The sequence below is a fragment of the Cnephaeus nilssonii genome (assembly GCF_951640355.1).
Source record: "Cnephaeus nilssonii genome assembly, chromosome: 21".
NCBI classification, from domain to species: Eukaryota; Metazoa; Chordata; class Mammalia; order Chiroptera; family Vespertilionidae; genus Cnephaeus; species Cnephaeus nilssonii.
The window spans coordinates 27,524,875-27,552,139 of record NC_137092.1 but is presented as its reverse complement, the minus strand read 5'-3'; the positions used below and the strand labels follow the sequence as shown (position 1 = coordinate 27,552,139).

The 27,265-nt window shown below is 39.9% G+C and overlaps 1 protein-coding gene across 3 annotated transcripts in view; it reads right to left on the bottom strand.

The window, feature by feature from the left end:
* Positions 1-2,017: 2,017 nt before the first annotated feature.
* Positions 2,018-27,265, bottom strand: part of PLA2G4A (phospholipase A2 group IVA) — a 232,561-nt gene continuing 207,313 nt past the window's right edge. For all 3 annotated transcript variants that reach the window (XM_079761548.1, XM_079761547.1, XM_079761546.1), the window contains 4 exons: positions 22,774-22,958; positions 14,005-14,200; positions 12,114-12,271; positions 2,018-2,424 (listed from right to left, as the gene is read on the bottom strand). In XM_079761548.1, coding sequence (XP_079617674.1) covers positions 2,293-2,424; positions 12,114-12,271; positions 14,005-14,200; positions 22,774-22,958 — 671 coding nt within the window. In that variant the 3' untranslated portion in view covers positions 2,018-2,292. The remainder of the gene's footprint in view (positions 2,425-12,113; positions 12,272-14,004; positions 14,201-22,773; positions 22,959-27,265) is intronic.

Here is a 27,265-nt window from a genome sequence, read left to right as displayed (position 1 = left end):
GAACCCGGGCTCCTCCTTGTCTCCAGTTGCATTTGCCACCGTCCCAGCAAGCGAGGCTCTGAGTCCTGAGAAATCTGGCTTCAGGGGATGGGGTCCTTTGTGAACGTACAGCCGTGGACATTCCCCCAGGAGCCCATGATAGTGACAAAAAAAGAAAACTACTAGGTTTATTCATTTGCTGTCTCCTCATGCTTAAGATTATACCATGATAACAGGTTGGGGCTAGAATCCTTTTTTTTTTTTTTTTTTCTGCTCAAAGCATGTCATGAATTTAATACATTCTTTCAAACTCTTCTCTCATATAATGAACTCACAAAGAATCATCACCCTCTCTGCTCAGGGCACACTGGTCTCTTCCGTTCCTGGAACGTGCTTGGTGCTCCACCTCTGAGCGTTTGCATTTGCCGTTCCTCCTGCCTTGGGCATCTGCAGGTCCTGCCCCTCCTGCCTCTTCACATCTTCACTCTGACGTCACCCTCTCATTATGAACTTCCCCAGGACCTCATTTAAAATTATACACCCCAACACTTCCCAGCTCCTCCCTTCCCATCTTTAATTTCCTCCTTAGCGCTTACGACTAACAGTCTAGAAACTTACTTGTCTTATTATTGGTCACCTCCACTAGAATGCCAGGTCCTTGAAGAGAGGCACTTGGGTCAGCTTTGTCCGCTGCTGTATCCCCAGATCCTGCAACGTGCCTGATGAACAGCTGTAAGCACTCATTTGTCCTGAGCATAAATCAACCAATGAAAGAATTGAGCTGTCAAGTGTTCCCTCCTTCTTTATTTTTGTTTGTAGTCTTTCCTCGTGGGTGGAAATGTGAGTGAAAGGTGAAAGAAAAACAAAACAAATGAATAGCCAGCTTAAAGAAAGAGAAGTCAAAGGAAGAAGGAGGAGGAAGCCCTTATTCTTGCAATTCAGGCTGTCCCTAGGACAAGTCTCGCATATCCAGCCCTTGCCACTCTCCTGGATTTTCCTCTGGTGCTTCCTGTAGGACACACAGTCCAGGATAATATCAGCAAAATAAAAGGTTTAGCTAGAAGTGGTTACATTTTTTTCTACTTGCTGAATAAATATATACCATTTGCTCAACAATGTATACGCAAGAAAAATAACTGGGATTTAAAATGATAGGTTTCACATTTGAATTTAGGATGAACAACTTTTAGGTTTGAAAGCCATGAATCTGAGATCTTTCATAGCAACAGTGCAGTATCTCATTAAAAGTAATAACACTCAGTTACCTCATGCTAATTTGCAAACAAATGTATTTATTTCATAAATGTATAAGTGCAGATATAAATAAAAAATAGTGTTGTCTTGTGGCATGAATCCAGTCAGTGAATAACATTCACACACAATGCAAAGTCTTACGTATTGAGATCGACATGTTAAATATTCTAAACAGAAACCACATTATAAAAATAGGACACATAACATAGTTGGCGAGGAATGTCTGAAAATATAGTCTATGTCCCTACATTTGCATCAGGAAATTCATACTGATAGAAAATGTAGCTGAGTATGTTTTTACATAATCAACATCATCTGTTAACCTAACAAACTTATAAGGGTACTAGAGGCCCAGTGCATGATCGAATCATGCACGTGTAGGGTCCCCTACACGCTTTCGCTTTTCTCGGTGGAGCTGGGTGCCTGTCCGCTGGTGCACCAGGCCTTTCAGAAGCCTCCGGCGTGGCGGAGGCTTCTGAAAGGCCTGGTGCCGGAGCAGACAGGCACCCAGCTCCCCCACTTTTGATGGTCCGAGGCCGCTGAGGGGGGCTACCCTGCTGTTGAGAGGCACAGGGGGCGGGACTCCCGCCCCCTGCGCCTCTCAACGGCCGCTGAGGGGGGCTGCCGCGGACACCTGGCTACCCTGCTGTTGAGAGGCACAGCTGGGTGTCCGCGGCAGGCCCCCTCAGCGGCCGCGGATCTGGCCTTTGAGAGGCACAGGGGGTGGGAGTCTCGCCCCCTGCACCTCTCAACAACAGGGTAGCCCCCCTCAGTGGCAGCGGATCCCTGCCTCTCAATGGCTGGATAGGCCACCCCGAGTCCCGCCCCCCAGCCTCCCGCCGCCCAATCGTGGGCGTAGCGGAGTGATGGTAATTTACATGTTACTCTATTATTAGATAGGATTATTCTCATGAAGCTTTCTATAAATAACTGCCAATTTGAGTATCAATCAGCCTCTTATGATGAGTACTAATGTCTGTGCTGTGCTATTGATCCAGTTGTCATGGAATTTCAAACTGCCTCAGCATCAGAAATTGCTGGCCCTTTCCAGTACACGCACTATGCTGGGGGTTTGCTTAGAAACTCCTTGTTGAAGAATCTTCTTGCCTCAACGTTGCTGAGGGAAACAGAGCAACGAGATGGATTCTGTCTTCTGTATTCAATGCTTTCCAGGATGGCATTCTTGATCACCTGCAAATAGAGGCAAAAGAGGTATCATTAGTGCTGCTCTGAACTCATTTAAACATTTGATTGCTCAAAACAAAACCCCAATGAATCTTCTTACTATAGAATTATTTTTGAAATAGAGAAAGAAATCTCTGAGTCGTGTATGTACATAGTTAAATTCAACATCTCACTGTTACACTCTTGTTACACTCATATTCAAACATTCTTCCCTCTCCTACCAGAGAAAAAAACTATCCTGGGAATGTTCCAGATTTTGTGCTGATAAATTTATCTTCATTCTGTCCTCCATTGGGAAGGCGATAAGAGGGAAGAAACAGCAATTACTAATTCTAGAATTTAGGTTCTTTACAGTTAGTGGACAAATGGAAATGAAGAGCCACGGGGAAGTAACAGACTTCCCCTAAGCCTAATGAAGAGAAAAGGCATTGCTGGCGAATTTCCCTGCTTCCTCAACTAAATAGATACAGTTATAAGACATGGATGTCCTTTATCTAGAAAACGCTGGGCTTCGAGTTTTTATTGATGATGGCTATGTTTTATTCAGAATATTCTCTACCTATACTCAAATGAATGGTGACTGCAACCTCTCAGAACTGCTATTACGATTATCACATGCTTCTCTGGTATGAAGTTCACCTAGTTAGAAACTTCTGGAAAATTTGGGATTTGGCTGAAGAAGTTGCTGCAGAGCAATGGGAATGGGCTTCGGGAGAGAGGTGTGGATTGCAGTCTTGCTCTGCTGCCTTTTCAGAACCCTGTCACCATCAGGAAGGCCCATTCCCCAGGATGGGACCACAGGATTTCATCTTAATGACCCCTGAGATGAAGTCTCAGGACACAGAGACAGGTCACAGGGATAGCCTACAATCCCCTTTAATCTCTACCCCAGGATCTCTAAGCAACATTGAGGTATTATCCACACGTTTTTAAGCCCTCTACCATGGGGAGGAATGTGTGGCAAGTCTGAGCAGTTTAGGATCCCTCCCACCCAGAGCTGGTGTGGCCCACTTGGCCTTGGAGAGGTGCGCACAGAGGGGCTTTCCCAGTCCCACAGCCGACCTCTCTGGGAAAGCCAGGTTCAATGCCTGGAGAAGAGAGATGTGTGGCCTGGGTGGTGGTAACATGAAAGTAATATTCTGCGACTTCATGTCCGGCCCGATGGGCAGGCTCCTCTGTTCTCTAACAGAGAACTTGAAACAACAAGCAGTTGTACTGTGGAAAGGAGCTTATCACAGGAATGCGGCACCGTTATTTGCTTTATGATTTTTAAGTTTATATATGTAGGGGTGGGCAAAGGTAGGTGTACAGTTGTATGTGAAACAGAGTTTATTCTTGTATTATTATTTATTAATTATTGTATTGTTTCCATATGAACAGCTGTAAAGCTACTGCCCACCCTGTCTGGATAACTGTCTTCTGGGAAAAATGGGCTCAAATGTTACTGAGTCTTTTAAAGAAGATGTTTGCTGACCCCGTTTACCCATGAGTAAGGGAAACACAATTTATTCTATTGCAACAGAAGAGGCTTCCGGCCTGGGAAGGAGACCTGGCCATCGGCCCCCAGGAGCAACACTTTTTGGCTATGTGAGACCAAGGGGAATTAGCTGCAATTCTTGAGTCTGTTTCCTCTTCTTTAAAATGGGAATAATCATACGAATCTTGGCTTTTGTAGGGATTGATGATCATTTATAAAAAGTACTTTGCACAGTGCCTGGCACATAGGCAACATTCCATAACTAGTGTCTATTTGTTGTTATTTTCAAGCTGAACTATAGATGTGAAGCTATAATGTTTACTAGAAGCAAAATCACTAGGTATAGCCAATAGTAGGCTTGTTATTTGGTAAAAGTCGGCAAATCAATTCCGAGATCAAATGTGTCCTACCACGTCTTCTGTTAACACTTTAAAAAAAAATGATTTCAGACAGAGAGAGAAAAGGAGAAAGAGGGATAGAGAGGTAGAGAGAAACATCCATTTGTTGCTTCACTTATGTATGCATTCATTAGTTGATTCTCTTTTTTAAAATATATTTTTATTGATTTCAGAGGGGAAGGGAAAGGGAGAGATAGAAACATTAATGAGAGAGTCTTTGATCATCTGCCTCCTACATGCCCCCTAATGGGGATCGAGCCCACAACCTAGGCATGTGCCTTGACTAGGAATCAAACCAGGACCACCCGGTTCATAAGTCGATGCTCAGTCACTGAGCCACACAGGCTGGGCTGGGCCATTGATTGATCCTTATATGTGCTCTGACTGGGGACCCCAGGGATTGAACTCCACAACCTTGGCATATTGGGACGACATTCTAATCAAATGAGTTACCCAGCCCTTGCTACAACTTCTTTTAATAATCTCCCCGCCTGTGCTTCTGGTCAAGATGGCGGAGTAGGTAAACATTGTACATGCCTTCTCCCAGGACCACATCAGAATTACAACTAAATTATGGAATAATCAACCTGGAGAACCATCTGAAGACTAACTGAAGAGAACTCCTAGAACTAAGGATATAAAGAAGAAGCCATATAGACACCGAAAATACTATTTCCACTGCAATTTTAAAAATTTTTAAAAAGGAAAATATATCTCCCTTCCTTTCTGGAGATCAAATCACCAAGTTTTCAGTTGGTTTCTCCTTCAACACAGCAGCACAAGACGCATCAACTCTTATTACAGAGAAGTACCAAGTAAAATAAAAATCAGCTATTGCCTTTCCAAACACCTGAGAAGTTTTAACCTATAAAAGACCAAAGGGGAGATTTATACTGATAAAGCCTGTTGATTCCTTTAGAATGAATTCATGAGCACAAAAAGTCAGCAGTGTCAATACCAATAGTTAGTGTATTTTCCATAATTGGACCTTGGCAGGTGTTTCTAGGAAACGGGACATTTTTATAAATTAAAATTAATATTTACACAATTCTGAAAGACCCAAATCATACGCAATGAGAATGCGCAAGTTGAACCACTAGGTGGCACATTAATACTATGAAACCATTCCATTAACCAGATTTTTTTCAGATTACTGCAAAAAACACCAATATGCTATGATTTATAATTCTGTGTGATATAAACCAAAGAGGCTAAACCCAGTACTATATCCGTTGCTAAATTGAAAACTTCCAGCATGATACATGGTACAACTTGATGCCCCCCAAAAAGCAATATGTCATTTTTGAATCTTCCTGGTTTTTCATAATTAGAAGCATTCTTAAGTAGTGTTTATATCTAATTTCCTCTTTCATTGACCCCTGAAATCCATTGAGATTCCAAATCCTCTCTGCCAGTTACCCTAGCATTAACCCTCATATCCCCACTTCCTGCCTCTATGTATGACACGTGTCATTTCTCACTTGTGCCATTCACTAGCCTCCTGACTGTTGTTCCAAAACATTTAAATCTTTGGCAATAAGGGCAGAGAACCAGAAAAGAAAACATGTAAAATGTGATCTTCTCCCCCAAAAGAACAGATTTAGGACAGCGAGTTTGGAAATAATCCACAAGCAAATGTTAAATTCCAACAGAAAAATTAAAAATGAGCCCAAAGAGGAAGTTACAGTATTTATTTGGAGAAAGAAATAAAAATTACAAATATAGAAAAATACAAGAAGGTATACTGGTCTATATTACTGAGAATTTTCCGGTTAATGTCTGCCTTCCCAACGAATACCGGGGTTGTGGAAGCAGCGACCTTTTATGTCTCATCATTTTTGACGCCCACATTTAGAACATGGAAGGGAAACAATAAATATTTGTAAAATTAATGAGTTCACAGAAGGTTATCATTAAAGGTTGAATTAAACAGGATAAGGGGACAGTGAGCCTTGGGTTGAATTGAAGGACAGATAAGATTTTATCAGTAGAGTGGAAAGACTGGGCATTCTCAGTAGAAGGATAACTTATAAAAAGGCTGAAGATGGAAGGTCATGGCATATATAGGAAACATCTGGAATATATGAAGCACTCAAAACTTCCTTGTGTGTTTGTTGTTGTTGTTTTGTATTGTGTGCTGTGATAGATATCTCTCTTTCCTAAAACAGTGCCTGTCACAGTAGATAATAAATGTGTTGAGTTAATGAAGAAATATGATGGAAAGAGATTACAGGAAACATTAAAGGTAGATGAATTTGGGCCTAATATGTTAGGCCATGATACTTAAAAGCTTCTAAATAATTTTTGAAAAGATAAAAAATTTAACTTGTACCTAGACACGCATCATGATGATGAAATATCAAATTAAGAAGTACCAATACTTCTGGATATGTGCTTTCCCTCATTTTAATTAGCATCTAATGTTTAACACCTTATAGAATTGTTTGAAAACAAAATTTAAAAGCTCATTATTATCATCATTGACATATGCTGAATAGACTCACACACAACAGGCTCATAGAGTGTGCCTATCGAATTGATACACTGAATGAGGGGGAGTGCATAGCAGTACATTTTCTTGTGATGGCTGAATCAGCGAGGTCCTAGAGATCCCAGAGGTCATATTCCCTCCAGATGAAAGTTAGTGCATGAGCGGAGCCGGTGGCCGCACTCCCTGGCCAGGCACACACTCTGTGCAGATTCTCCAGGCTGTATCCTGGCCCTTGCTATCCCCTCCGCCTAACACATTAAATTATTCACCAGTTTCTGTATATGTATGTATGTATGTATGTATGTATGTATATATATACATTTAAAAAATCATTCACAAAAACATTACTGCGTATTTTAGGTGCCAGGCATTGTGCTCAGTATCTCTGGAGGATACAAGGTAAAGAAGGCAAGTCATTGTTTTCCATCTATAGTTTAAGAGCAGAAGGTACTATGAACAATGATAACAATTACTGTCATTATCCCATTAGCTGCTTCAGTTTATTGAGTGTCTCTTAGATGCCCTTAAATGATATTGTTTTAGTTAATCCTCACCCTAATCTGTAAGACTGTTCCCCTGACAAACGGGGAAGGTGAAATTTGGAAAGGTTAGCCTACATGCCCAAGATCACGCAGCCAAGAGGCAGCCAGCAAGCATCTGAACACCCAGTTTGGTCTGACTCCAAAGTCTCCGCATTTCCCTCATACCACACGTCTCCCACGATAAGTCACCATATGTTAGGCTGCATGAAACACTGCCAGGGTGAAAGCACTCGGGCGACAGTCAGGGGAAAGGAATCTGGGAAGGTTGAGTAAACCAGAAACCTGACGCCAGGGACGGACCCAGGCTGCTGTCACGGAGTGAGCACAGGCAGAGCAGAGGCTTTCCGAAGAGGAACTGGAATTCGGGAATCCAGCTTCCCCAACGTGGGCCAGCCAGGATCTCCGAGGAAAACGCAGCCACAGAAGCGTACCGCTGTCAGAGACAGGGTAGCCTCCGCAGAGTGAAAATTTATGCCTGCATGTGAATTGAAGATGAAAATGTGCCTTGGCCTCAAACTTGAAAAGTGTCTTCATAAGGAGCTGGCAGTCGAGAGTCTTTGCATGAGAAGAGTTTATATGCAGTGTCCAGTTTCAAGCAGCTCTGACAGTCCACAGCCAGCACATGTGTGTGTTGCTGATGTGGATTAGTAACCTGCTCTATTCAAATGGTGTGGGAATGCGTGATTTAGCTAATGGCTGAGCCTGATGGAGTCTCCAGCATCCTACCGCAACAGTTTCGTTGCTCTTGATCATCACTAATCAAGAAGCTTTGGTTCTGATAAAATATGTTTTCTCGGTAAAAAGTAGGTACAAGGAAGAGTTATCAAGGGAGAGATAAAATGTCAGTGAAAACTGGAAGTCTTCCCTGGGTGTGAGGTGCACTCAGGTGCACGTACACACAGACACACAACCAGGAATTACTTGAACACAAGTTTCAGTGGTCATATAATTTAAGAGGAAGCCTATATTCATTCATTCAAACAATATTTATTTACTGCCCCGGCTGCTATTACTTATACAGACCTGTCTATATTCTCTCTTTTTAAAAAATATAGTTTTATTGATTTCAGAGAGGAAGGGAGAGGGACAGAGAGATAGAAACATCAATAATGAGAAAATCATTGATTGCTGTCTCCTTTATGTCCCACACTGGGGATCGAGCCTGCAACCTAGGCATGTACCCTGACTGGGAATCAAACCATGATCTCCTGGCCCAGCTGGCATGGCTCAGTGGTTGAGCGTTGACCTATGAACCAGGAGGTCAGGGTTTGATTCTGTCAAGGGCATATGCCTGGGTTGTGGGCTCAATCCCCAGTAGGGGGCGTGCAAGAGGCAGCTGATCAATGATTCTCTCTCATCATTGATGTTTCTATCTCGCTCACCCTCTCCCTTTCTCTCTGAAGTTAATAAAAAATATTAAAAAACACACACACACACACACACAAAAAAAAAACACCCATGACCTCCTGGTTCTTAGATCAAAGCTCAACCACCTGAGCCAGGCTGGCTGGGCCAGTTTATATTCTTAATTCTGGGCTTGGCAAAGATCTTGAGGTATATCCATCATGGTAGAATACAGACACACACAGGTAAGGTTCCCATTTAATGAGCAGCTTCTGTTTGTCAGGCACTGTTCATACATCACTTGGTTGAAGAGTCACCACTGCCGTTATGATAGATGCTGCTACACCTGTTTTAGAGATGAGTCAACTGCGGCCCAAAAAGTTTAAGTACCTTATTCAAAGTCACCCAAGTAGCCTGTCTGAGATATAAACGTGATATAAAGCCCGTGACCAGTTCTTGGAAACAATGAAAACCTACTTAGTTAAATGGTTTGTGAAGAATCAACATTTGATAAGCTGAAAGGCAGGACAGCTACCTGGGAACTCAGTCAATTTTTGTTCAGGCTTTAACTTTTTCATCTCTGTCAAACAAACCACTTTGAAGAATGTTTGTAAAATATAGAAATAGAACTACATCATTTTTTACAGCAAATAGTTTAGCAGGTTTTATATAAACCAGAACTGAAAACAATGAAATACAGATGTTTAAGCTACATATATAGTCATATATATATATATATATATATATATATACACACACACACACACACATATATATATATATATATATATATATATATATATACACATATATACTCACACACATGTATACACACAGATGTATATACAAGGGTAGGCAAAAGTAGGTTTATAGTTGTGAGTACAAGAAACACAGTTTATTCTATTATTATTATTTATTTATTATCGTATTATTTATCTTCTTTAAACCTACTTTTGTGCCCCTCCCATGTGTGTGTGTATCTTTTATTTTCTCAAGTCCAGTAAGGAATTTATATTTTCCTATAATCTATTTTTTTTTCATTTGAGGGTAACTTATCAAGTATAATACATTTCATCCCAAGGAATATTTACTTTTTAGTTTATTGGTTTCATACTGGAAAAATAGTTTTACTCTGATATGATATCTTAGTTTCTTTTAACTGCAGGGGTTTTATAAAACAACTATATGAAAATGTTTGCCCTTTATAAATCATAAAGTACTGATTTTCTCTTAATATTCTTTAAATTTTCATCATCACAACAGAAATAATGTAGCATCGGGATTTCAAATGTCCACTGCTTGTGAGATAAAAAAAGAATAAATACTTTTAGAAACTGACATATGCTATAAAATTTGTTAAGCATGCTCTGCATTAATTATCACATATTATTCATAATGGAGGGCTAACAAGAAAGCATTTTAAAAGGTGCAGCTGGCATGGCTCAGTGATTGAGTGTCAACCTCTGAACCAAGAGGTCACAGTTCAATTCCCAGTCAGGGCACATTCCCAGGTTTCGGGCTTGATATCCAGTGTGGGGCATGCAGGAGGCAGCTGGTTGATCAATGATACTCTCTCATCATTGATGTTTCTATCTCTCTCTCCCTCCCTCTTTGAAATCAATAAATATATATATATATATTTTAAGTTGCAGGAACTGAAATTTAGTGGGGAAAATTTCCTACATTTACAAAAGTTAAAGGTATTGATTAATAAACAGATTACAGGATAACTGTAAATAATTGATCATTACTAGTCTCAGGCCAAACTAAACAAACAAGCAAACTAGATGTGCCAGAAGTCTATTAGCTCACAAAACCCAATTAAATCTCAGATACAAAGAACAGTCATCCACACACAGTGTGTTCTTTTGAGCCATTCACACAATCTCCAAAAAGATTGGCAAATTATATATGACTAGAGGCCTGGTGCATGAAATTCATGCACAGGGGGTCCCTCAGCCCGACCTGTACCCTCTCCAATCCGAGAGCCCTCAGGGCATGTCCTGCTGACAGCTTAGGCCCGCTCCCTGTGGTTCTCTGCTCTCTGCGGGGCTTGCCTGCTCCACACCATAGCGATGGGCAAGCAAGCCCTGCTGGGTGCTGCCTGCAGCTGCGCTTGTCTGCTCCCGGGTCACCGAGGCAACAGCCAAGCAGGCCCTGCTGGGTGCTGCCTGCAGGCCCACTTGCCTGTTGTGGGTCGCCGGCAGCTACGGCCAAGCAGGCCCTGCTGTCTGCTGTCAAGCTGCGCTGCTGGACCCACCCCCAGGCCCACCCTGAAGTTGCCTGTCCAGCCCTGCCTGGCTCCCCGGGCCCCACAGCAGCTGCGGCCCTGGGGTCTGGCCCTGCCTCCCTCTTTGGCCTTTGAAGCAGCCTCGGTGGCTGCTGACCAGGCCCTCCCCCAGTGCAGGTGCATGGAGGTGGATCCTGCGAACGCTGATGGGGGCGGGTCCGGGCACCGCCACTGCCACTGCTCCGACCCGTGAACACTGATGGGTCTCCCCTCAGCGGCGACCGGTCAGGCCATTGAGAGGCGCAGGCCATTGAGAGGCACCCTGCGCCTCTCAACTGCTGGATAGGCCACCCCGAGTCCCGCCCCCAGCCGCCCGCTGCCCAATCGTGGGCGTAGTGGAGTGATGGTTATTTGCAAATTACTCTATTATTAGATAGGATGCTTTTCCCTCTCCATTTAATTTCCTTCTTTTTTTCTCTCTGGTTTCTTATTTTCTAATGTACAAAATCCAATCGGGCTAATGAACTTTGGCTTTCACAACTGATTATAACTTTGCAGACACTATGATTTGGAACAACAGTCCCAACACGATTCCAATTACACAACAGTGTTCCTTAATGGTGAGTTAGTAACTAAAGAATTTCACGTGGGCACAGCATCTTAGCAGATATACTAATGACCAGAATGATACTAAAGAGAATAATTTGTTTCTAAAGTTCCCAAATCAAAGCATACTTGATATCTCAAGGGCTAAAAAATGGGAAAACTGCTACTTTTGGTGAGATTCCTAAGATCCAGAAAAATAAAGACACTTAAAAGCATATGTGTACTCATTAACCGCTCTTCTGGTTATGATCACTTTCCTACTTTTACATTTATTTTTATCGCTTTTCTTCCTACTTCTAATTTATTTTGTCATATGACAAATACATTAGATATTTGGGCAAGAAACTGAATATTAACCAACCCACCAATAAAAATAACAGTATAAAATGTAGGCTCTGCCCATGTGGAGGCATTGATTTTCTTCTTTGTGAATTTTATAGGGTTCTTCTGGAGATTAATTAAATAATTCACGAACAATAAAAAGGTAAAATTTGGGTGGTGTCCTTCATAAGCCTTGTTTTTATTTTTAATTAATTAAAAAGAAGTACTGCTATGGTCATGTGATATGAAATATTTGACATTGTCAATGATTGGAGGAGATACTTACATCGATGTTGTTCAGGGTATTAAAGTACATCAGATCATGCAGCCTCTTAAATGCTTGATTTGGATATTGAAAGTTGAAGGTTGAAAATGGTGATTCAGGGTCATCAAAAATATCAAAATCAGCTATTTCTTTCTCTTCCTTAGTTTCTCTTGGAACACCTAAATATCAAAAGAATCTCAAGTGGGATATTTGGAAAACTACAAAATATCTCTAAAACCCAGGAATAAAACATACAAAGAGTCATAAACGTAACATGGGGAGCCCCCATTGAGGTCATGTAATCTGTATATACATCATAGTGTCCCCATCATATTGCCTGGGTGAGGACTTCTGTGTTTTGATGGGCAACTTCCAATTGCCAGGGTTTGCACCTCTGTGCCTAAGGGCCTCCTACCCGCCCCTGCAAAGGTGGAAGTCTGATTAGCTCATTAGCACAAGGCTGAAAACACTGATAAACCACTCCTGGCAGGCAGCAGTCAACCAAACACTCTAAGGACTTAGGCTTTATTTTTTTATTTTTTAAATCACTTTATTGATTAAAGTATCACATATTTGTCATCAACCCCCCCCCATTCCCATTCCAAACCCTCCCCCCCCCACACACACACGCATGCCCCCATCCCCCTGTTGTCCGTGATCACTGGTTAGGCTCATATGCAAGCACACAAGTCCTTTGGTTGATCTATCTCCCTTGTCCCCACCCTCCCCTACCTTCCCTCTAAGGTCTGACAGTCTCCAGTGGCGCAATCGGTTAGCGCGCGGTACTTATAAGGACTTAGGCTTTAAACACCTGAGTTCCCTTGCCTCTTCCTGTGTAAGGGGAAGGATGATTCTGCAGCATAAGTTCTATTCCATTTCCTAGCGTTTTCCAGCAGGATAAAGTCTCTTCCTCGTAGCCGACTCTCTAACACATCTTTTGCTGTCAGTTCCTTATCAAAGTTCCCTCGTTCACCCAAATGAACTATATGCACTTGAACCCTTTGCTCAGAATCAGCTTTTGGGGGAACCCAAAACCAAACATTATCTAATTGTCTTCATGCCCTAATCAGCCTTGAGAATTAACTGCGATAGAAAATTCTCTAGGTTTCAAGTACTCCACTCACTGTTCAAGAACTAAGTGTGAGTCATAAAAACGCCCATCCCTATCCATCCTTGCTCTGTCTTCCTCTGCCATCTAGAAAAAGATCACTTTCCTCTCCATTGTCCCCTGTTAAGTCCCCCATGACTATTTTTGTATGTCTTTCCTTTTACAACTACATATTCTGGTCCTAAAATAGTCTGATGTTTAGACCTTCAAGATCCTGCCTGTCAATCTCCAGATCTCCCTTGGTTAATCAATACTTTCCAGGAAGGGGAGTTTATGGTCTCCTCTGGATGTGGTACAACAGGATGACTTGCTTTGAACTTGATTCTTTTTCTATGAAATATAACCTGGCTACATGAAATTACCAGCCATGTTGTGCTGCTCAGTTACATCCATCTTGTGGTCAGCTCAAATTCCCAGAACCTCTGCATGATTTGTTCTGAAATAAGGGCTCCCTTAAATGGTGATATTCAAAATATTTAACAAACCCTTTTGATAAGGGCCCCAACCAATCAGAGCAAACATAATCAGGGTTTTTTGGAGTAAAGCCCCAGAGTTTTTTGCTGCGCTAGTTGAGCCAGTTATTAACCCTTCAGTTTCTGGATTGTGAAGAACCCAGGGGATCATGGAGTGAGAAAGATGGGGAGCACTTGAGGGTCTCAGGATAGCAGCTATTCATCAAGGCAAGGGAAGCATTCAACGTTGTAATAGCCCAGTACAGCAAGTGCCAGTGTGGACCAGCTTCATATCAGGCTTGCTCCTTTACCAGGTTTCTCCTTTGCAGAATACAACCTATTCCCCACGTACCTGGAGCCTTGTACTTTCTGAAGTTGATGTTGGCCAGAACAAAGTGGATGATAGTTGGGCAATCCTTGTCCATGTCATAGTTCTTGGGTTTAAAGACATAGCACTCCTTTAGTCCTTCTCGATCAAACACATTAGGGTCGATCTTGGGAAAGGAGAGCTTGTTCATTTTAGCCCACTTTTCTGCAAGCAGAAGTTCCTACGGAAGAGAGGGGAAGATGCATTTGGGAATTTTCAGCCTTCATGTGTTCAGTTGGTCTGGCCATCATTCAATATTCACGAGGCATGTACCATGTGCTGGCACTGTGCTTCTCGCTAAGACAAACCATGACCCTCCTCTCCGGAAGCTCATCAATCTCAAAAACCTTAAAAGTACTCTGTGACAAACTCAGCCCTGTTATGTTAATTCTTGGTTCAAGGCTAGCTCCATAGGAGGCATTGGAAATTTTATTAATGAACTGAACTGAATGAAATTATATAGATGTAATTGCTACAAGAGAAAAAGAAAATAGTATGGATTCTGGGCATTTATAAGCCCTGTGAATGTTTTTTTAACCCCCAGGAGTCAATGAACCTGTTACTGAATTTTTACCTATATCATCTACACACAACTAATAATAATTAATAAATGTTATGTATGCAAAAATATTTTACCTATGTCATTTCCACACCACAAATGATCATAACTTTTATATATACAAAAATATTTGAGTTACTCTGCTTGATTTTTTTGGTAGTTGTTTGTCTGTATTTTTTTTTGCGGGGGGGGGGGGGTTGTTTCTGTTTATGAGAAGAAGTTGAGCTTCTGGCCATGTTATCATTACCTGTGCAGTGGCCAAGCGTGGGCGGTACGGAGGTACCAGGAGCGGGGAGGATTGTGCGATTGTTTTCACACGTTAGGCTCACTTCCTAAGGAGAGGATTAGACTTCCCCACCAGAATGAGAAGACGCTTGGGACAGAGCCACAGCAGCTGATCTGCAGCTGCAGACACAGAACGTGACCAAGAAATACGTATTTGTTGTCGGCCACCGAGATTTTCAGTTTCTTTCTGCATCGAGGCTGACTAAGGCAGTGAGTAAGCAGACACACATAATATTACATCTACACTGGAGAATATAAATCAACACGGAGACGTGCAGCGAACAGAGCTTATTTCTATTTATATCAGCTTACGGGGGAGTGGGACAAGTCAGAAACAGGCGCTGGGGCCAGATTGTCTGAGTTACAGTGCGAGCTATGGGACCTTGGGCACATTTCTGAATGTTTCCACACTCAGTACCCTCAAATATAACATAAGGATGGTTGTAACACATATCTCATAAGATTGCTATTAGAATTCTTTGAGGGCTGAAGTATGCAGCGATACTCCGCTAATGGTACAATGGAGATCATAAGTGACAACAAACAAACAAACAAACAAACAGGGACCAGGCTATCCACTATCCCTGAAATCGTGGACTTCCAAACCCACTGCATGTATATCTCACCTGTTCCTTATCTCTGCATCTCATTTTATAGCCTATAAAATAAAGTTAATGCTATTATCTTTCTCTGGATTGCTGTGAGGACTAAATAAGCTAATGTATTTTCAAAACCTCAGTAATTTCTATTATTTAAAAAAAGTACTTTTTAAAGAAATATATGTTTATTGATTTCAGAGAGGAAGGGAGACGGAGCAAGAGATAGAAACATCAATGATGAGAGAGAATCATTGATCAGCTGCCTCCTGAATGCCCCCTACTGGGGACCTAGCCCCGCAACCTGGGCAAGTGCCCTTGACCAGAATCGAATTTGGGATGCCCTCTCTACTGAGCCAAATCACCAGGGGTAGAAAAGAAGTACTTTAAAATAGCACCTTAAATTTAGAGAAAAATATCCTTTTCATTGGATTTTCACTGTTCTTGATGCTTGTGGAAAGTCATGAATTTAAAAACACTCCCTCAAAACCACTTACAAAGAAATAAACATATGGGAGAACAAAAGATTTAATACTAAATCTTATATTCAAGCATTAAAGTACATTAAAGCATTTGTTTCATAAACTACTAAACTAAATACAGAGTGAGCAAAAGTAGGTTTACAGTTGTTTATATGGAAAATAATACAATCATTAAACAATAACACAAGAATAAACTGTGTTTCACATACTCACAACTGGAAACCTACTTTTGCCCACCCCTATTTGATTCTATTTCACTGAAAATCCCATGCATACTAATGCGTTCTTGCTTGAAACTTGAGAAAACTTTTATCACTGACTCCTTTTCTTCCTTCAGTTGAATTACTCAGCTTGTTGTTTCTTATCTACCACTGGTATTCATTCAAGACTCTTCAACATCAAAATAAAAGCAAAAGTTCACAGTGTGAATCAATTGCGTGAGACTAAGGAGCAGAAAGAGCTTTCCAGTGTTTACAAACATGACTCAAGAGGATGACCAAGGATGTGTGGAGAAAGAGGAAAAGGGAATTGAATGAGGTAAAAGACCAGGCTATTTTTAGATAGATATTTCATGCTGGAATTCGGAAGTGATGGAAACTTTCCCTTTCCTTATATGATCCGGATGTGGAAGCGATTAAAACCAGTGACTATAAAGATTACCGGATGGAAAAACCATCTCCTCTAGGATGTCTCATTTCTCTGCTTGTAAAGGCAGAAACAATGACACAGACTATGAGTAGAGCAGATGAGTTTGAAAAGAGTGTTTGAAAAGAATGCATTGAGCAAAGAAATTGTGGCTCCACAAATTAGAGCAATATGCCAGAACTGTGTTCTCGGATAACTATCCATCTTGGTTGTTACTCGACACCTCAGATGCTTCAGATTTCCAGAGATTAATTCATGGTAAATTTACACAGTACTAGCTAAAATGATTTTCTGTGGAGATAACAATTTGATAGTATCCTTCAAAGTAATACTCTGTAAAATGTTTGTGCTCATTTTTGAGAATTAATAAAACATCCTGAAAGACAGAAGACAATCTAAATAACAAAAATATAATTAAACTATAGTATGAATGGAATATTTTTATTTTACCTATTTATAAATAAGAAATATATTTATATCTATTATGATAAATTAGCTTTTCTTTATAAGAAATGAGTATTTTCTCTATACAAACCTAGGATATGCACTTTCTAAGATGTTTCTCATTATCTTAAAGCAATTTTTAGATTATGGAAAGTTATGAAGTGTACATATGTAAATACATTTACAGAATCTTTAAAAATTATTGAAGCAACTAACATAAGATACAAGAGATAGAAACTATAATTTAGAAGTCATTATTCTGTTTTTTGCCATTCTTATTTCTAATAAAAGCATGCTGGTATTAGGATCCAAGAGCTTTGTAAAGCAACATGCATGAAAATAATTTTCTATGTCTAATCATGTGTAGAATTTACATAACATTTTGCAGTTCTCGTTAGTTCTTCTTCACTAAGAGGTTACAGGCAGGGGAAGGGTGGGTGGGTAGGAAGAGATCAACCGAAGAACTTGTATGCTTATATGCATACCCATGGACACTGACAATAGGGTGGTGAAGGCCTGGGGGGGAGGACACCTAGAAGAGATCAATGGGGGGAAAAAGGGGACATATGTAATACTTTCAACAATAAAGATTAAAAATAAATAAAGCTTAAATATATATATATATATATATATATATATATATATATGCGTGTGTGTGTGTGTGTGTATATATATATATATATATATATATATATATATATATATGGAAAATGAATGTTGAATATTTCTATTCATCACAAGATATCTGTTCCTCAATGACCAATATCAGCCTGCGGACTGAAGGTCCCAGGTTCGATTCTGGCCAAGGGCACACGCCTGGGTTGCGGGCTTAATCCCCAGTAGGGGGCGTGCAGGAGGCAGCCGATCAATGATTCTCTCTCATCATTGATGTTTCTATCTCTCTCTCCTTCTCCCTTCCTCTCTGAAATAAATATATTAAAAAAATGAAATTAGGAAAAAAATTGCCCTAACCTCCCAGGACCTGTGAATATAACCTTATTTGGGAAAGGGGTTTTTGTATGTGTAATTAAGTTAAGGGTCTGAAGATGAGATCATCACGGATTATCTTGGTGGGCCATAAATCCAATGACAAATGTCCTTCTAACACATACATGTGCTGATAAGACGCTACACACAAAAAGGAGAAGGAAGAGACTGAGATTGGAATTGTGCAGCCACAAGCCAGGGAGAGCCTGGAGCTACTAGAAGCTGGAAAAGGCCAGGCAGAATTCTCCTGTACAGCCTTGGGAAGGAGTAGGCCCTGAAGGTACCTTGATTTCCATTTCTGGCCTCCAGAACTGTGAGAGAGTCCATTTCTGTTGTTTGAAGCCGCCATGATGGTGGTGAGTTGTTATGGTGACCCCAGGAAATCAATACCAGAGGTAAATCTGTAAAAGCTACAATTACTAACATGGGGTTCTCTTTATCAGCCACAGTGGGTTGATGCCCACAAAGCTAAGTTTGGTTTGGCCATGATGGTGTGAATCCATCTAAAAATCATAAGTAAATCATATGCGGAGGTGCTAAGACAAAGATCAGGCCCTAATGTCAATAAATAAATCAAATTAATATGGAAAAACACTGATTCTTTTCCCATTATTTGTGGGTTTAAATGAAATTTTTACCTTGGGTGAAATATAGGGAGATAAAGTTCATTTAGATACATTTCTTCTTTCATTTTGTGAAGACTGGCTCAAATTTTCCTTCCTTCTCTCTTCACGTTCTCCTTCTCTCACTGCCTCTTTCTTTTCTTTTCTCCCTCCTTTCCTTTTATTTTTAAGAGAATGAACTCATTGTTCTGGATTCTGGTCATTAAGCATTTAAAAGAGCACTGAAAAACTGATCTAGATATATGGCAGCATAATGTACAATAACACAATTTACAGCACAATAACTCTAATATATTACTCTCTATAAAATTTAGTAAGGTGAAAGGGAAAAATATCTAGTTGCAAGCTCTGGATTTTCCTATCTTCATTACTTGTTTCTCAAAAGATCCAAAGATGTTTTGTTTTTTCTAATTTCACAATCTGATTATTTTGTAGATGAAGACTCTGGCTTACATTCATGGCCAACATTAAAGAATAATCCTATTAGAATAATTCATGAATGGACCCTAATGGAAAGCTAAATTTGCATGGTATATATCTAACTTATCAAATGTTTAGCAAAAAGAAATGACAAAATGAAACACAGAGCTGCTTTGTAAAAATCAAATAATAAGAGTATTACTGAGATTCATAAGGCTCTTTATATCTGAACTATTTATTAGGGTGTGTGTCTACTAATCTAAAAAAATAATAGTATCACTGACATTAATGTCATCAACTTTCAAGGCCAGTTACAATACAGATATAATAAGTAAAATGGTTGCCTTTATCAAAAGCCAAGATATCCATCATTCTCTATCTCCCTGATAAGATCTGAAAATTATAGTTATGAAATGCTAATAATAGTAGCTGTGAAATAAAGTTAATGGTTCTAATATTTTGCCTAGTATTTATGGTTTGCTTTTTAAAAAATATATGTTTATTGATTTCAGAGAGGAAGGGAGAGGGAGAGAGAAACATCAATGATGACAGAGAATCATTGATTGGCTGCCTCCTGCATGCCTCCCAATGGGGATCAAGCCTGCAACCTGGGCATGTACCCTGACCGGGAATTGAACCATGACCTCCTGGTTCATAGGTTGATGCTAAGCCACACTAGTCGGGCTATGGTTTGCTTTTTCTTTAAATTACAAATGACATTCATATTTCAGTCTCAAAAATAGAAAATCATTCATGATTTAGTCACCTTAATAAAATCATATTGCATATATCCAGTTATTACATTGGCTTTTCTCCCCTCCTTCCAAAGGACTTTATGTATATTTCTCATCAATTTCTAAACCTTATTAATTATATCAAAAAAGTAAAGCATTGTTAAATAATTTTTGCATATTCACAATAGAAATATTTTTTAATTGATTTTTTAAAGAGAGGAAGGGAGAGGGATAGAGAGCTAGAAACATCAATGAGAGAGAATCATCGACCAGCTGCCTCCTGCACACCCCCTACCAGGGATGTGCCCGCAGCCAATGTACATGCCCTTGACCGGAATCGAACCTGGGACCTTTCAGTCCACAGACCGACGCTCTATCCATTGAGCCAAACCGGTTTCGGCCACAATAGAAATATTATGCTGTGTTTATAAAATGATGGCACTGACATTTTTATATTCCCGGAGGTGATATGAACAATAGTTATTTACCCCAGAACTAGCTTCTAAGCTGTCGTCTCAGAATCATCTACTGAAATTCACCTCCCCACTGCTGTTCATGGCAGCCTGCTCTTGGTTTTCACAGTCACCCACTCTGGCGCGGTGCCTCATTAGCCGATGCTTGGATAACAGTGAAGCCTCCTTAATCTTAATCTTTTGTCCTCCACTCTCAGATTAATCATCCTAAAATTCCAATTTCATGAAGTCACTTTTTCTGCTGGAAACCCTTCACTGAGTCTCTCTTTTCTATCATCCAATTTTAAATTCTCCCCTAACGCCCTTCTAATGGGAGCTTTCTATCTATCACTTCTAATTAGATCACGCCCAGGTTCTCCGATGTGCTCATTGCCATCTCTGTACCATCTCTGTGACTTTTCCAACCTGTCCCATTTATTTCCCTGCTCATCTACTCTGATGCACACCGATGTATCCTTATACAAATCTCCTATCAAAGGACTTCATGCATATGTCTCATCAATTCCTAAATCTTATTAATTATAATCTAAAAAATAAAGCACTGTTAAATACTTATGTAAACCCAAATAACTATTTTACAGTAAGTTTCTTGGTTTCCTTCAAAATGTCTGTTATGTATAAAATTCTCCCGCCAACCCCAAAGCTAAAATGTTATGGAGACCAAGAACCGTGTTTTACCATTGACTGCGGCTCACAGAGCAGAAACAAGTTCCGGTGCAGTGTGTACAGAGGCAGCTGGTGATGGGAAAAAGCATTCAGTTCTCATTGTGGAGCCTTGCAATCGGGTCCAGCTTGACCACTTCTTACTTAGCACTTCCCTAGGCAAGTCCTGGGCTAAGCTTTTTTAGCCCGTGGTCTTATTTCATTTGTGGATGTGATGAGATCACTTATCTCACCAATCCTTATCGACTTGGCTGAATGCTACTAACTGGCTCAAGACAAAATCTGAAAGCATTTTTAAAATATGAGATTTTATAGATATGAGAGAGTTATAACCATTATTAGTCTTGAGAGCAGTTTAATCATAGTGTAATAGAAAGGAAACCAAGTGTCAGAGGACAAAGGTTACCACTGACTTCCTGACTCAAGATCATGGACTGTTTCACTTCAGCTTTATGAGTTTCCATTTCCTAATCTATCAAATGTAGACGATAACTCCATCCCTCTTACAGCATTTCATTCATTCACCCCCCAAAATATTCCCTATATATTTTGGCTGGCTTTTAGAAGGCAATTAGGACTAAATACAAAATTAAAAAAACACACAAAGAGTGTTCGAGTACCCATGGAGTTCACAGACAGTGGAAGCAACACACACACACATAAATATATATGTAAATGAACAGGCAGTACACCAAAAAAATTGCTGTATTAGTAGAATTTACTAAGTGTGTCATTCTGAAGCTATACCTGTGGAGTTCACGAAAGATAATATTCAAGATGAGTCTGGAGAAAGTTTGAGGTGTTCCAGTTGGAGGGAATGGGTGAGGCCGCAGGGCAGCCCAGCAATCTTTCTCTATTGCCTATTCAGAACTTTTTTTTCTCATTTCTTCACAGAGACAGACTTTTATTCTCCCCATGCCCCTGGCTTCACTACCCCCATCCTCTCATTCTACAAAGATAACTAATTCCTATAAGAGTTAGAAGTCACCAGACGAGTAGTTTCTTAACTTCCCTTCTCCATGGCCAACTACAAACCTCCTTCCACAGCCATTATTTCCTCCCTTCCCTCTTGCTCCAATACGGACGCTTTTATATTACTCTCCACCTGTATTTTTACATCCCCTCACCCCTGTAACCTTCTCTGGGATGTGACCCTATTGTATATGTCATCTCTCCATTCTTCAATAGCATCTTCATTAATGACTCCCAGCATGCTCAAGTCTTTTCTATTAATAACCCAGCCCTCCACATACACACACTGTTCCTGTTCTCCAGATACAGTCCATCTCCTTCTTCCTGGATAGTCTATAGAATTGTCTCCATTTTCTTAATTTCCACTCATCCCTCAAGTCACAGCAGTATGATTTGTGTGCTCACAACCCTATTGAAACTTCTCTTGGCCAGTTCACCAAGAACTTCCTTGTTAAATATCTTCAATTGGTTTTCATAACACTACTCACTTCCTTAGTCTGCCTTCTTTTCCCCTGATATTGTTGTTGAATCTTCAAGATACTATTTTATGGTCCCTTATCTTCTCACAGAATACGTTGCCCAGGCATGGTTTTAATTATCATTTTCCTGCTTATTCCCAAATCTCAGCCTACTTTGTTTCTTGAACTTCAGGTACATTGCATCATTCTTGTCCTACTCAGGACTATGAATTTTAATGTGGGTCACAGGGTATCGTTAAAAAGTTCTTTTAAACAAGAGAGGGTTTGAGTACTCCTAACAATGTGGACAATAGGCTAATGAGATAAGAAATTGGAATGAAGAGGACTAAGATATTTACAAGGCATGCAAAAGAATGTGGTAGATAATAGAATGCTACATAAATTCTTCTTACCTTGAATGGAGGACTAGAGTCACTTGGCCTTGCAGAAAAGTCAAAGGAGATGATGAGATCGACTCCCCTCTGAGGCCTCAGGATCAAGGGGTAAGGCAGGTTAAATGTGAGGCCACTGTCCACTATGTGAATCTTTTTACTTTTGACATCCAGAGGCTCATATATTTGCTCAAATTCATCAGGATCTTTTAAAAGGAAAAAAGGAAGAATGAATTAAACAATCATTTAACATTACTTAGGATATAAAAATAATTTATTATATAAAGACTAGTAGCCCTGCGCATGAATCCATCCACCAGTAGCTCTCTGCGGGGCCTGGCCGCTCTGCACCCATGGCCCAGAGGCCCATCCACACCCGGGCATTGAATCCTTGCCTCATTGCTGCAGCGAAGAAGCAAGCATTCCACCTGGCTGCTCATGCTGCCCGCTCTCAGCAGCTGCCCCTCCCGGGACTGGGGGACTCCAAGAGGGCTGAGAGGACTGGGCACCACCATCTTGTGGCTATGGGTGCCGCCATCTTTGTGATGGAGTGACGGTTAATTTGCATATTACCCTTTTATTATATAGGATGTAAGATAGAATTCCATATGGCTAGGCTTTGGAGACAAACAGAGCTGGGCATGACTCCAACTTCAGCAACTGATAAATTAATGATTGTCTTTAGCTCTTAGTTTCTTCATCTGTAACATCCGGGTAAAAGAATCTATCCAATAAGGTTGCAGGGGGATTAAGTAAGATAATGCATGGAAAGTACATTTTTCAGGCCTTGGCATTAATTGTAAGCTGTGCAGCATGATCCCTCTATTAGCATTACGTGGGTCTTTGCTGGCTTAAACACATTACCTCATACATTATCTTATTTAAGTCTTATTACAGATCTGTGAGATAGAGGAGATCTATAAATAGAAGATAGAATAAATTAATCTCTCAAGTGGTACAACTGGGGAGTGGCAGAGTCTGAAAGGGTATCACACTGCACCTCTCCAGGTGATTGGAGTTCAAGAAAATAATCCTCTTTTAAATCGAAGATTACATTTGAGAGGAAATCATTACTAGTTTGTGGACCAATTCCCAACTCTGGCATGTAGCTAAACACCATGGTTCCAACCTCTAGATAAATTGACAGAAAGGTACGTTTCAAAGCATATAGTTTTGCAAAATATTACCAGATATTCTACACACAAAATAAGAATTCCATGATCAAGCAGGTTTGAGAAATATAAGATTCAATGGTTTATAGTAATGGGCAATTGTATTGTGTGTTCCCTGTTCTCCTTACTGTGCCTTGGACTTAGAGAACTTTTTTCAAAAATGAAGATGCTACTTAATCCTCACATAGGTACCACTATTACTTCTATTTTGTAAGTGAACTTGGAGTGAAACGTGAAGATGGTTGCATTCTCATTAACCTGCAGTTCCATCAGGATCAGGGTTGTTGGCTTTTAGTTTTACTCTACTTTCCTCTCATTGTTTACTGAGGCTAACGCTAAGTTTTACTCTACTGAGGCTAATGCTAAGTTTTACTCTACTGAGGCTAATGCTAAGTTTTACTCTACTTTCCTCTCATTGTTTACTGAGGCTAATGCTCAAGAATGTCCAGCCAATAAATAGCCCAGCCGGATTCCAATGTAAGCCAGTCTGCTTTTAAAGTGCTATACCCGAGGCCCTTTTAAGTAGAACTTCTCAGACTCATTAGAGTATCCCACTGCACTGTGAAGAAGGGGATGAAGTTGTTGGTTTTTCCAAATTTATTTGAACTTGAACCCCATTTATATATAACATCTGCTAAAATGTCATGGAGTTTTAAAATGCCAATATGGAAGCATATCCTCCCATAATTCAAAACATACATGGTTTTCAAATCTGTAAATGAGTTCATCCGTTTTTTGGATAGGTATGGAAACACGCTATGTTTTATAATTATGACTATTTCCTTAAAGTGGGTCAGCCGTGAACATTTCCGAAGGTCATTTTATAAATATATCACACAGATTCCATTTAGGATGCACAAATATTTGGAAGTTTGTGTTTTGAACTCTGGCCTGAATGAACTCGTGTCTCAATTTCTTATTCCAGATGGTGTATGTCACAGTAAACAGGGTAAACACAAAAGTAAACAGAGAAGTCATGTAACTAATGGACAGCTCCTCCAAAATTAGTTTCCACCCGTATACAACTATTTTGGAGTAAACAAAGGAGGGGGGTTTTATCATCTTGTTATTTTTCTTGTTTTCAAAAGATTGTCTGCAAGGTGTAGAAATAGGGAAAAAGTAAGGTACTAATTTTTCTCATTATAGGTTGAAAGATGGTTTTAATTCTAAGATGCTCATATTTTAATTGGCACAAAAAACATCATAAGGTAAATGAAAATGTAAGATTTTCCCAACATAATATATAGACTAGATAAAAATCTTAATTCTCTTTTTGCAAAGTGGGGAGTGTAAAAATAAAAAAGTATGGTATTTTAACTGTATAATACATAGGAGTTTTAATAAAACTTTTATGAACCAAGATGACTACAGTTTATGTTAAATCCTTTAACTTTTCATCCCATACACATGGTAATCTTAAAATTTGGAAGTAACTGGAGAGAGATAAACAGGGTACATCTTAGTAAGGGCATTGCCTGAAAAATCACTTTTGAACTCAACAAATTCAGTCTAAAATGCAGTCATTTTTAGCAATATTAGTCTGTAAATAAATTTGAATAAACTTGACATTGACTGATCTGGATTTCTGATTAAAATCAATATGTTATGTACATTTTTTTTCAAATAGATAAATACAAAGTGAGTGAAATAGAATTTTAACAGGAGACACTCTAAGGAATAAAATGTAAAGTTCTTTCCAGAGATCATGAATTTAAAACAACTTTATATTAAAACATTTCAAAATATCTCAACAAATTTGAAATTCACACTTAACTGAGAATGCTATATTTCATCCAGCAACCCTAGGGTTTGTATTGAAGGAATATATAACTAGACATAACCTATTGTCTTAGACTTTGATGCCATAAACATAACACAAGGTATAGTAAGTTCTACTCCTCTTGTTTAAATCACACTTCTGAATCTACATTAAAAAAATTGTAAAACTCTCAGGAAGTTGTTACAATGTGGAGTGCAGAAGTGCAGAAGGCAAGCGTGCTGTGCAAACCACAGAGGAGCCACGCTGGGTGAAGCGATCAGAGCAATAACGTAAAACAGATGTAATAAAGCACACACAAAGGAAACGTCCATTTTTACATCAGCAAGACAATGACTAATAAAACCCAGGGCCAGGGGGAAGGGAGTGTAGCAGAAGGGAAAGGCTTTGAGGAATGTCAAGAGGCCTGTCTCCACTCCAGCTCTGCTGAGTCATTTTAGGCAAAGTTGAGATCTATCTTCTGTAATCTTCCTTTACAGTGGAGTAAAAATTACCAAAGAACCTTTTTAGCGAGTCTAAATACTCTACAAAGCTAAGTTTGTTTGAAAGCCCATCATCATTCATCCTTAAAGCCTACGTTTCTAAAGAAGACACATTTAACTGATATTAAAATGGAAATGAATATAATCAAGTGTCACAACTTAAAAAAATAATGTCACGGACTGTAAGGTCAGGTATTTTTTTTGGGGGGGGGGGCGGCATTGGATGAATTTAAAAATGGACATTGACTTTATCACAAATCGACTTTCATTCTAGTGTACAGGAAAGGTTTTGGATTGAAGGTATATAACCAGACATAACCTATTATCTGAGACTTTGATGCCATAAACATAACACGAGGTATAGTAAGTTCTATTCCTCTTGTTTAAATAACAGAGGTAACTTTTCTTTCTGAAATTTCCATTATGCTCAAGCAACACACAGGAACAGCACTACCAAAACAACAACAAAATCGAAAGCCTTGTTCTAATTCCATTGTATAGGTATGATGCTTAAACAAAGAGTAGTAGAAAGTTTTTGGGAAAAAAATCCCATTGACATTTTTATAGCATCCAGTCAATGTCCTTGGGCAGAAATGACATTTGGGCGGTTAAAGGAAAAATGATGGAGTGATGAAGTAGAAAAATTTAAGATGACAGGATCATTACGAGAAAGATTATTAGTATTGATTAGTCACCAAGGTAAATTTAACTTTCAATTTGAAACATGGATGCACAGAAGAATAAAAAGAATTATTCTTGGGATTTGGCCGAGAGTGAGTGGGTTCCTGCCAGCTGGCCTTAAGGAAGTTAACTAACGTTTCTGAGAACAGAGGGCCAGATACAATAGCCAGACGGGCACTGCAGACTGGCAAACTTCACTCCACGCCGCCCACGCCATCTCATGTCTGACTGCGCTGGCCTGGAGAGTCAGGCTCAGGACCACGGTTAGTTACCAGACTCCCTTACAGCTCCAGTCTGAATCTGCTGAGACTGGTCGTTGGCCAAGGAGAAACACCCACGTGAGATTTGAGGAAGGAAATGAGGCAGAGGTTATGTTTCTGCTATTTCTATTGCCAGGCACA